This window comes from Vigna unguiculata, chromosome 7 (genome assembly GCF_004118075.2).
Source record: "Vigna unguiculata cultivar IT97K-499-35 chromosome 7, ASM411807v1, whole genome shotgun sequence".
NCBI classification, from domain to species: domain Eukaryota; kingdom Viridiplantae; phylum Streptophyta; class Magnoliopsida; order Fabales; family Fabaceae; genus Vigna; species Vigna unguiculata.
The window spans coordinates 2505534-2518109 of NC_040285.1; the positions used below are offsets into that span (position 1 = coordinate 2505534).

At 33.7% G+C, this 12576-nt stretch overlaps 2 protein-coding genes across 2 annotated transcripts; one reads left to right on the top strand and one right to left on the bottom strand.

Annotated features, from left to right (window-relative positions):
- Window positions 1-644: 644 nt before the first annotated feature.
- On the top strand, window positions 645-4448 carry LOC114191517 (protein STRUBBELIG-RECEPTOR FAMILY 2-like; the record flags this gene model as incomplete). Its single annotated transcript, XM_028080727.1, has 10 exons — window positions 645-730; window positions 885-950; window positions 1337-1402; window positions 1499-1827; window positions 2159-2430; window positions 2511-2776; window positions 2874-3021; window positions 3439-3578; window positions 3663-3819; window positions 4097-4448. Coding segments are annotated over 10 exons (1713 nt in total), but the record flags the coding sequence as incomplete, so codon positions are not given.
- A 1890-nt stretch (window positions 4449-6338) lies between these two features.
- On the bottom strand, window positions 6339-11180 carry LOC114191516 (CDK5RAP3-like protein). The gene is made up of 10 exons (XM_028080726.1): window positions 10955-11180; window positions 10740-10874; window positions 10524-10618; window positions 10201-10295; window positions 9987-10122; window positions 9617-9766; window positions 8991-9509; window positions 8551-8759; window positions 7775-7907; window positions 6339-6717 (listed from the first exon to the last, which is right to left on the bottom strand). The coding sequence occupies exons 1-10, from the start codon at window positions 11013-11015 to the stop codon at window positions 6586-6588; spliced, it is 1665 nt and encodes a 554-aa protein (XP_027936527.1). The 5' UTR covers window positions 11016-11180; the 3' UTR covers window positions 6339-6585.
- Window positions 11181-12576: the final 1396 nt, after the last annotated feature.

Sequence of the window (12576 nt, forward strand, 5' to 3'; positions counted from 1 at the left end):
GTTGATTATGATAGTGTTGAGTTTTACAAATGGCTGTGAAATAATCACACTATTTATCTTGCAGGAATTTAAGCCACAATATCTTGTATGGACCCATTGGCAACGTGTTTACCGGCTTAGATAATCTCAAAGAAATGTATGTTTTCTTCCCGTCTTTTGCTATTGTAGTTTAATTTAAATGAAAGGAATCGTTGATCCAATTAAAACCTAAAGCATTTACGTTCATAGATATTTTTTTTCTGTATAATATTACTAATTTTAAATATTATGGATCAAAAGAATAGACGATGGAGCCAACTTAAACCTCAATTTTTAAAACTTATTTAAACCTCAATTTTTAATAACAAATTTAAATCTCAATTTTTAATAACTTACCAGGGAAAGAGAAGACTGTGTAACATATATAGACTAAAATAAAAAGAAACAAACAAACAAACAAACCAAAAGACATGACACATGCCTTTTAATCGTTCCCCTTTTCTTGAAATGCATAATAAAGAACAAGGCGCTGTTGTTTTTCGCGTTCTAAGGTTAGCTGAAGTAAAGCTTATAATGAAATTAGATTAGTCTTGAGAAAGTGAGGCCACAAATTGTACATGTCTTGACTATTTTGGTTAGATATGAATCTTCAAGTAACAGGATAATTTCTTACCATCAGGGACCTTTCGTACAATAATTTCACCGGTGATCTGCCAAGTTCATTTGGGTCCTTGACAACCCTGGAAAGATTGTAAGTTTCTTTCGTACAACCGTACCATATTTCCTGAACTTAGATTAGTATCTGTATACTTAGACTGGGCTTTTGTTATAAAGGGTAATTTATTTTATTTATACATTAGGGTCATGTTGGTTTGATCTGTCACCTACCTGGTGCTTATTTTCAGATTCCTGCAGAACAACAGATTCACCGGATCAGTCACCTACCTGGCTGAGCTTCCACTCATTGATTTGTAGGTTACCTCTAAACATTTTTCACATAGTATGATTGATTATGAAAAGAAAAATGAGAATTATGTATAGAACTAAGGTACAAGAGTTTATAGATATAACCGCTGGCACTGTGAGGGTCCAGCAACCTTCCACTAACAATACTATTTTCTGTGTTCCCCTAAAGACTCGAAAACATATATATATATATATATATATATATATATATATATATATATATATATATATTCCCAACACAACACTATACAACCACTAATGGATTTCTCAGCTGCTAGAATTAAATCAATTAGCTGTATTTCTTTCTTCTTTCATAGACCTTCCAAATAGGAGGTAGTATCCTAACATATGACTACAGCTCTATTGTTTTCTAATTTATCTGTTTTGTCAGGAACATTCAAGACAATCTGTTTAGCGGCCTTCTTCCCCAGCATTTTCAGTCCATACCAAACTTATGGTTTGTAAAAATAAATGTTACTGGTTTTAATCACCTTCATTTTTCTTACTGGATAATGGACACAAATTGGAAAGTAACATTCCACCTCTTAATTAGGATTGGAGGGAATAAGTTCCAAACCGTGGACGGCTCTCCTCCCTGGGCATTTCCCTTGGACAACGTACCCCTTGAGAAAAACACTAGTCGCCCACCCATAACTCAGGCAAATGCCATCGAGAACTACGCTCCTATTAGAGTAAGGAAACAAAAGAAGAAACATATCGGTCCTGGAGGAATAGCTTTTATGGTCGGTACAGGAACATTATTGGCAACAGGTTTGGCTCTCCTCATTGCGATCCGTTTGAATAAGCTTTATACAAAGAGACTGGAGAACTACGAAAGCGACCATAGTGCATTGCCTTCTTGTCCAATCAGTGCGAGCAAAGGTACCTTATACAGAGCATGAGCATATAGATGGTGAGGCACGCCCAGTCAAAGCCAAAATCCATATGACTGAATAACGTTAACATGATCTCATAGTAACATTGCTCATTCCAGACAGATTTAACACTAAAATGATTGAATATAAAATAAGATTGGTAGAAAGTGAGTGAGTGTAAAGTTAGAGATACTAAACATGTATTGCCAAATTTCACTTAATTTCTTTCCCTTTCGGGAGTCTTTCTCTTTCATATGTCAGGGTCCATTCCATTTATTAGTTCTTTAAATCCATTTCCGTCTTTGATCGTGCTTTTCTTTTTCTCTCCACTTTTATAGAAGATTCTACTACGGCAATAGTCGAGAGCCAACAAATCCCACCTTATAATGCTGCATCCCTTTTGGGTCCAAGGCGGCTAACTTCCCAAACTCATAAAAGAACTGGGGAAACATCAAGAAAAAGCTTTTCCGGAAGAGACAGATTCAATGGAAGGATAAAGGTTTATACAGTAGCGGAGGTTCAGTTGGTTACAAACAGTTTCCATGAAGACAACCTTCTGGGAGAAGGATCCCTTGGTCCTGTTTATAGAGCTGAATTTTCTGATAACAAGGTACCTTATAAGCCTTAAATAACGTTGATTTCAAAACTTTTATTTCAATTTTTTATGTAATTTCTTCTTCTTGTTAAAAGGTTTTAGCCGTGAAGAATATCAACATGGCGGGCATGTCTTTCAGTGAAGAGGAAAAGTTCTTAGATGTCGTGAGCACGGCTTCCCGTTTGAAGCACCCTAACATTGTTTCACTTAAAGGCTACTGTTTGGAGCATGGACAACATCTTCTTGTCTTTGAGTATGTGAGAAATTTAACTCTAGATGATGCTCTTCATAGTACAGCATACAAACCTTTATCGTGGGGCACACGTCTCCGGATCGCTCTAGGTGTTGGTCAGGCCCTGAAGTAAGTTCCATGTTGCTATACTAAGAATTATTTCTCGTTAAATATAAAGTGCAATCTTGTCTCAACTCTCAACCGTGATACACACTTATGTTTACAGCTATTTGCACTCGACGTTCTCCCCTCCTGTCGCCCATGGCAAATTAAAGGCTACCAATGTTCTACTGGACGAAAACCTTATGCCTCGTGTTACTGACTGTGGCTTGGCTATTCTGAGACCACTGACAAGCAATAAAGCCAAAAACCGGGTATGTTTCTGCAACAATCAGTATCATGTTTAAATAGGCGATTTATTGCTGTCAAGGTTCTAGTGGCTGAAGTTCGTGATGGCTACAGTTGCATTTACTCAAAGCTCATACTTGGTTGTAGCTTTTGGATGATTTCTCATGAAAAAAATTACCCAACTTGAAAACTGGTTTGCCGGGAAGAGAAAAATAAAATAAAAAATATTTTTCCATAAGTTAAATGATTTTTTTAAATGTCTTTATATGTGACTTTTTATAGATAACTTACAAATCAACTAAATTTAATTTTTTGAAGTTGTTAAAGAGGTAAAATATTGCTTTTGCACTTTCTAGGTATACATAGCTTAAATCTGCTTGACATTAATTTTAGTATGCCATTGACATAGATTCACTGATTAATTTATTGACTGAAGAAAACAGGCTTCCGAGATTGATATTAGAGATACAGGATACAGTTCACCTGACCATGGCCAACCAGGAATTGGCAGCACGAAGAGCGACATCTTTGCCTTTGGCGTGTTGCTTCTTGAACTATTAACAGGAAGAAAACCTTTCGATGGGTATACGTGTTTCTCTCTAACCTTATTCCATTTCATTTGTTTAAGGGTTGTTGAATGATAACCTTTGTTTTCCATGCAACACAGTTCCAGGCCAAGGGAAGAGCACTATCTGGCGAAGTGGGCTTCATCAAGGCTTCATGATAGTGACAGTTTGGAACAAATGGTAGATCCAGCAATCAAACGGACATTTTCATCCAAGGCTCTTTCTCGTTATGCTGATATCATCTCCCTCTGCATTCAGGTATTACTTTATTAGCATTTATATATGCAAAAAATTTGACAATCATTAATTTTTATTCACTAACATGATAACTGTCTTTAGTAGTTGGAAGTGGTTGTAGGGGATAATGGATTGTCAATAAATCATGACTCTATAGATATAGGTATAGAGTTTTTAACAAAAGTAAAAGTTAAACTTGAATTTACTCATGATCGTATGTTGCCATTCTGGTTCTTCAAATTATATTCACTCGTTTTTTCTGGGGGGTTGCAATAAAACTTACGCGCCTCTCATGCAGCCCGTGAAGCAATTTCGACCTCCAATGTCTGAAATCGTGGACAATCTTGTATCATTTTCTCAAAAGCTTGTTTCAGAGAGTGGTGAAGCAGATGAAACTGAACTTGATCCACTTAACATGTCTTTTCACACAACTATCTCCCGCTTCAACGGTTCACCTGCTCTCAGCTACGTATCCGCCTGATGTGCAAACTGGTTAACATTTTAACGTTCTAGAAATTTAACTCCATTTCTGCTCTCTTCTTTTTATCGCCTTTGGCTTATAAGGCGCAAACTTTTAATTCCTTCGACGTGACAAAAAACTCAATGGATGAAATAGCTGGAATTTCGCCAATGGAAAGGGTTAGCTTGAATTTCACCTCTGAAAATATTTAAGTTGTTTTAGTCTGTTATAACCATTTCCTTAATTAGTGTAACTAGCCGGTTGAACTGGTTATTTTTTTATCAATCATTTACTATTAGATTATTTTTTATGTTAAAATTTTAGAAGATAACAAAATATCACTAAAATATAAAAACCAAGAACTACCACTTTTTATTGTACTTAAAATAATAGCAGTTTCAGACTCCATGCTCAAACTTAACGCAAATTTTCATTTGTTCTTTTGAATAAGACTTTACAGTCAAGATGGATTATATTTTGAATTCTTAAAGGCATACCCGCTTTGCTATTTGAATCTCCATATTCATTACATGATTAAACATTTTCATAACTAAAAGACTACATCATATGTGTTACATGTAATCTTATTTGATTTTATAATCATTTGCAAACACTTCACAAAAACATCCATCAAGTCAAAGATAGTATGTCACCTAAATTTTATATTTTTCAACAAAATCATGGATTTTATTTCTATAAATACTAGCTCCCATTAATGTTAGGGTGAATATAATTTGAAACTCTACGGATGATAAGTTACATAATTTTATTTTATCATTTCTTATAATATTCTAAATCACTATAAATAGTCATTTTTTTTGGGTTTAAATTCCTGACAAATTAATTTTGTTTAATATTTGAATAGGAAAATCTACTAGAATAGTTTTTTAAGAAAATTTAAAATGTTTTATGATAAAACATGTTGCTTAAATAAAAATTTAAAAAAAAAATTAACTTTTTATAATTTTGAAAGATTATTTAAAATAATAAATTTATATTTTATTAAAAACGATATAAAAACTTTAAAGTATTTATACACTTAAAAAGATTTCAGTCCCTTTTTTCTCTTCTTTCCCCTCTCTTATTTCTCTCTCTTTCTAATCTCGTTTATATATTTTTTTCATTATTTTCTTTTTCTTCCCTCAAAATTGGTCACTGCTCGATCAAGACATGATTATGGACCACTAATGAACTAATGGATCACTAATTAAAATACATGACACAATTCCCTATTTAATATATAATTTCATACTATATTTGGAGAATCAAAATAAACTGTCATATAATTTCTTAAAGAATAATTACATGTAATGGTTATATACTATTCCATTTGCCCCAAAGTTTGAACTCCTTCAATCACTCAAGTGTATGAAAAAATTAATTTCATATTTTTATTTCATATAAATTCTTATGGAAAAATCCGTTTAAACATACTAAATTTTCACTAATAGTGTTGGAAAAATGTTTTGTTAGAAAATCTTTCCACTATATCCTTAACTTATTTATGTATAAACAAACTAATTTATATAAAAAATTTCATATAACCTCTTTAAATTTTTATTTTAGTTTATAAATATACTAATTTTTATTATAAAATATATTTTTTTCTTCTTATTTTTCACACTAGAAAGTGATTTTTTCTTCATCCAATGCTATATTTTATTTCAGGTACATTTCATTACATTCAGAAACACACCTTTTTTGAAACAACTTTATCCATTATTGAGGCAGGGCCAACCATGCAAATACGGTGCGGGTTAATTATATGCAAGCGTCCTGCCCAATCAACTCAACTCAAGCATCGTCGGAGGAATCCAAAAACAAAGCAAGTTAGAATGGACAAATTGAATAATTGCATAAATCAAGGAACAAAGTGGCATCAAGCAGCATACCCAGTATGTCGCCTTGTGCTAGTTGCTTTAACTTCTTCAGTTTCCTGCATATTCCTCGCAGTCAAAATAGTCCTTGTTGATAGTAGTGAATCAGATATTTCGCAACATTATTCAAACTTTTTAGTGATCACCTACATTACTAACAACTCGGTCATTTTCATACTTGAATTCAAAAGTAAGACTAATAATAAGCCACAAGCACTGCCTTCACTGGTATCTTCTGATTGTAAAATCAATATGGCACAACTGCAGAGTAAAGTTTCCTCATTCAGCAAGAGTTATCAGAGCATCGCATTGTCAAAGCACTTTTCTTTGTCAGGAATTAACAGGTAAAGTAAAAAAAAGAAAAAAACTAAAAGAAATTTTTCTAAAGTTATTTTGGCCCGCCACTGTCCACCTAAAAGCTTGATCATCATGGAAGTAAATTCCTCTTTCTCATGCTCCAAGGCCACTAGACAAAATAGCGTTGATCTCTCCAATTATATTAACTGGTCTTCCATCAAACATCGAAGAAAGTGTACTCTCACATAGTTTTTTCAACTCCTTTGTTTTTGCCACAGCCGCATCCTGAAATTCACTTAACAGTTAATTTGACTCATCTACAAGACCGGGGAAACATGTAAAGTTGAGTTGTCACATACAGGAACACAGATTTTGGTCGCATGAGTATCAAACAACTAAGAATAAGACAATGGAGAGAAAGATGAGTTTTAATCTGTGTTCCTTATTAAAAATGTAAAAAAAATAGAAAGACTGAAGCTATATGCAGTTCTCTATCTCCAAGTAGAAGAAAAACTAAAAGTGAAAAATGGAAATTTGACCCTGTTATGTTCTTGTAAAAAACCATCACATATGTCTTGTCAAAAAATAAGTGTAAATCAGTCATGCAACAAGAACATTTTCCCGATAATGATACCCACTCTTATTTCCGTATGAGCTATCTGCCATGCAACATGTAGTCCTTGTTCCTCTTTTATAAAAAATTGAATCTCACTCTAGAAAGAAAATCCCAACTGAGAATTTGCATAATTTTATAGTGTTTTCTGCTTTTGGGGGTGCGGGAGGGGGGGGCGCGGGAGGAGGAGGTGGGGGAGTGTAGGGACAAGCAAAAATTCTCTCGGGAAGTTCATAAGATAAAAGTGATTGTTTCTTTAAAACAGACTTCACTAAGCACACAATATAATAGTAGATGAGAATCCTGACAGAGGACAGATGCAGTGATCAGATTTCTCTATTCCCTTTTTTATATTATTTTATCTTTTACTGGGACCTGCATGTTTCAATGTTTTTTGACACGGCATATTCAATATATTATAAACCTAAAAGGAAATTATTAGAATAGTGAATTGACTGCCTTAACACAACCAGGTTGCTTAAATAGGTATATGAACTAGTTACTATTTACCACAATAAAGTGTACGTAGTAATAAACTAGTGTAGGGATTAAATTTTTCTTCTTCTGCAACAAAAACAACAGGAACACAAGGGATATATATATATATATATATATATATATATAGAGAGAGAGAGAGAGAGAGAAAAGGTAGTTTTTATCCTACAATTTTGAAAATCCGTTGAACACTACAAATTCTACCCCCTCATAAATAACAAGCACACAACTTACTTGCTTGGACCATGAAGAAGATAGAGTATTTTGCAGTTCCATCCGTTTAGCAGCCAAATCCTTCAACCCTTCTTTCAACTTGACTTCATGATGCTTCTTTTCCTCTATTGAATTGACTAGTCTGTCTAGAAATCTGAATTTTTTCCCAACACCACAATCAATTAACATAGATCAAACACAACAGGATACTACTAAAGAGACAGCAAAAATAAAGCGTGTGACATACTAAATGCTGTTAGTATACTTAATGTGGTTTGTTGAGTAACTTTCAAAATTTAACAAGCATGCGTACAAGCATAAAAAAAAAAAAAAGGCAAGTTCTTCACCCTATACATTTTAGCAATTTGAAAAATGAAGAAAAGAGAAAACCATGCATTAAAATGTCATCCCGTTAGTCTTTCAAGTTGCATAGTAATACAGAAATAGACCAAATGAAATTCACCAAAAGATCATCATCTTAGTACACTACATACATACACTACACAATAAAACAATAATCGAAGTTTTGATCTCTGTCTTTTGTTATGCAGGCAAAACATTCCAAACTTCAAAACAAATTATATTCAGTCCAACTATGACCGAACTTAAACAATTATGTCTGGCAGTTGTTTTCAGTACATAAACTTGTAATTCCATATATTAGTTGATATTTTCAAAAAAATTTCAACCCATCCAATAATCATAGCAACACAAATGTGAGTCGACATCTGATAAATCAGGATACTCCGTGAATGAGTATATGTACGAAACTTCAGGCATAAAATATGAAGAAGTACCTTTTGGAGTTGAGAATCATAATCAAATCCCTCGTCTTCCTATTTGTCAGCAATGAAATTGCTAAAGAAATATCACTTTGCATTGTTTCTATTGCATCAGCAGTATACTGTTGTAGCACAAAGGGGGCAACTGCCTGGACTTGATTTTGCAGGGACAAAGTTTCCTCATTCCTCAATTCAGCCAATCGTTGATTTAAAAAGGATTTCACCTAATGTCATACACAATAATAACAAATTTTAAATTTAATCGAAAAATAAGAATGACACAATACAATAAATTCATACAGTATATGTAAGTGCTTACTTGTAAGAAAAATAGCATAAAAACAAAATTTGCTAGAATTGCGTTTCTTTCTCTATATGATAATTGAAATTATAATATTATCAAAATCGATAACTTATCCAGGTAATGACAGTAAATTAGCATAGATATTATATACCTCATATAGATCATCCAGAATCTTATTTCTGAACTCCGTATCTAAAAGTTGGCTCCTTTCTTCCTTGTTTTCTGTCAATTGAGATAGGGCATCTGGTAGAGAAGTCTGAGTCTCCAACACTACAGTTGGGGCACTATCATCATCAATGACATCAACCTGAGGAGTATCCACACTAATATCCCAAGATATATCTGCATGTGAGCCTAGTTCTTGGTTTGATACGGTTGGATCAGATCCGATATCAGAGGCATTAATGATTTCATAAGGACCCAATCCATTACCATTATCCTCTGTTTCTTCAACAGTTCCAATGTCCCAATCAATTTGTGAACTCTCCACAGAAATATCCCAGTCAATGTCAGGCACAGCAATCGCAGCATTGCTTGTTGCAGGATTTAATTCATTTTTACTTTCATGAACATTCACGTCACTGATAATGTCAGAGTCAACGGCAACATTTAAAGATGGAGGGTTTTCACGCATATTCTTCAAGTTTTGTATTACATCTCCTAAAGATCTCTGCAGTATCAATTTTCATCTTAAATAATGTGTATACTGAACCATGTCAAAAAGAGTTTATTAATGAGAACTATAAAAATGAATACAAATTTTAATTTTTTTCTTACATCCTTTTCAGTGTGAGCATCCCTGACAAAATTGGTATAATATTCAATTGCCCGTGACATGTTGTCATTGTTCACAACATCTAGAATCTTGCGAAACGTGCTTGGAAGTAATTGTGCTGTCTCGAGAAGTTCTACTCTGACATTTTTCCCCTGCAAAAACAATATAACCAACCATACACCATAAAAACAAAATTGCGTTCAACACACCACAACAATAACAACAAAATTTGTATCCCACTTTGTGTGGTTGGCTGTATGAATCAAAAGGGACAACGATTGTTTTCTCAGGAATATCAATCATCCTAAAATTCCTTTTCAAACTGCTACCGAAATTCTTTCTACACAACATAAACACCCAAAAAAGTCAAACCTGTAATCCAAGCTCCTGGCAAGCTTCAGCATACTTGGCCACTGAAAGAGCAGCACTTCTTTTAATATCAGCTTCCTTGCGATCTAGCTCTAACAGTTGCTGCTGAATCTTCTGAACCTGTTTCCTCTGATAAGGGCTTCACGACGAAAACAAATACTAAGCAACAAAAATCAAACCCTTAAGAAATGAAAAACCCAAAGATGACAATGCTCACATTTCATAGCTCACATTTTGAATGATAATCTGGGCAGCCTCACCAAGGAAAACATGATCCTTCTCAAACGACCGCACGATTGCTTCCCAAACACCCTACCCAAATAAGAACAGCCACAATTAGCGACCAAAGGACTACCTACACAGTCTATTTTTTTGTTATGAGGTCCACCGGAGGTAAACGTGCTTGAGCCAAATAAAACTCGAACTCATGACCACCAGTGAAATTTTAAGAACTCCATCCTAATTTATCTATAAGTTCGATAATATTAATATACATACTGTGAATGATTATAGTGCACATTTCTGTTAAGTGTATCTCACCGGAGCACCTGATAAGCGACCAAATATGTTCCTGCTTTCAGAAGTAGACTTCAAGAGAATATCATATATCTGTTTGGCCTCCAAATATCCAATCCCTGAAAATAACATTGCCACTTTGCTCATAACAATTAGCTAATTTAACTTAGCCACCTGCATTTAAAAACTCATAATTTACAATCAGCGAACGAATCCCATTAACACACATAAAGTTCGAACCTTCGGAGTCTAGGGTTTGGAAGAAGGGATCAGAGTCTTTGGGGAGGGAAGAAAATTCCTTGGAAATTCGGACTCTGATCGCCCCCACGCGCTTTCGCCAATCCGCGGGTACTCGCTTGCGATCCACCAGCCACTCTGTAAGGGTCGAAAATTCGAATTCAGAAAGCGATAAAATTAAAATTAAAAACAAATGGGGAAAAGAAAGAAATTGGAACCTCCGAGACGAGAGAAAGTGATGTCGATGGGGAGATTGCGAACGTCATCGGAAGATTGCATTGCGAATGAACAAATCGCAACTCGACGACGGGGGGAAAGGTTGGTCGTTGGAAATTGGTGTTTGGAATTTGCAGCGCGCTGTGGTTTAAGCCTTTCAACACACCACTCCCTGAAGTGAGCCAACCGAGTCGACTCAACTTGTTTCGTCACAAATTTTGCAATATTCTTTTTTTTTACAATTTCCTGAAGTGAGATCGTTTATTTAAAAATAATTCTTTTATAATTTATTTTATATATATATTTGATTACAATTGAATTAATTTGATTTATTTTTAGAAAAATTATTCTTTAACTCTCATCTTTTTATTCTTATTATTTAAAAGAAAAAGATAATTGTGCATTAATCAATTACTCACACTAAAACACCTCAGACAATAAAGGATAAGAGTAAAAAAATAGGAGTCATAGAATCATTATCCTCACTTAACTATTCAAATATCATTATAAAATAATAGTTAAAGATTAAAGTATCAAAATATATAATTTAGTAAAAAAATAAATCAAACATTTAAACTATTCAAATATTATTAAACAGTATTTAAAAACATCAAAGTGTGAACCTATATAATTATAAATAATAAATAATTATAATAAAAAAATTAAAAAAGTAATAGTATTGTTGCTAGTGGGTTGTAAGTCAAATCACATTCAATCCAGTTTGAATTTGTTTAATCCGTAGATTAAGTGAGTCGCTTCAATTCAACTATTCTTAAAAACAAAAAATTTTAACTCAATCCATGATGAATCAAGTTGGCTTGCAAATTGAAAGCCATTTTAACATCTCTAACTCTCACCTTAATGCTCTGTTCACTTGAAGGAGAGTGATTGAGAGAGAGTGAGTGGAAGGGTTTGAGTTGATTTAAGAGTGAGATTTGTGTTATTTTTTTTAAGGGATTTAGAAGTGATGGTGAGTAAATTTAGAAGTAATTTTTGTGAAAGTTTGGAAAAGATTTGATTGATGTGATAGATTAAAAAATATGTTTTAATATAAATAATAATCAAATTACCTTTTAGTCCTTAGTTAAATTAGTGTTGTAAATGAAATTCTTAATTTTTTTAAACACAACAAATGAAACTAAGTATGGAAAAAAGCGACGATTGTTGGCCAAGTGAGGATGAACCTCATTTCCTGATGGATGAATTAAAAATTCAGACTCCAAGGTCAAAATTTCATCCAACACATTGTGGAAATGTTTGCTAACAGTTGACCCTGAACGATGGAAAAAGAATGTGATACTTCTATTTTTCACGTTATGGCCAATTATGTGAAGAAATTTAGCCATTTGTTCCTCCACTGACGACTGTATCGCATCCTTCACTAACCCAGTTGCATGTAGTCGCTCGCACAGGTTAATGAATGCATATGGTCCTATACGAATGATATCACGACATCGATTAGTATGCACCAAGTAAGACATAAGTTGTTGTCTTTGACGATCTTTGTTCGGCCAAAATTCCCTACCAATATTGCTATGATTTGAATATATATTCAATATATTCAACTCATGTGCAACAATGCATAACATTGTTACTGCCGCTATTACTGTGCGAATTTGTAATT

Excerpts from the sequence above, each read along its gene's own strand:
- LOC114191516 (XM_028080726.1), bottom strand. The coding sequence starts at position 11,015 with ATGCAATCTTCCGATGACGTTCGCAATCTCCCCATCGACATCACTTTC. Across the intron at positions 10,296-10,523 it reads GTCGCTTATCAGGTGCTCCG|GGTGTTTGGGAAGCAATCGT; the intron begins GTGAGATACACT and ends TTATTTGGGTAG. Across the intron at positions 9,510-9,616 it reads ATGCTCACACTGAAAAGGAT|AGATCTTTAGGAGATGTAAT; the intron begins GTAAGAAAAAAA and ends TTGATACTGCAG.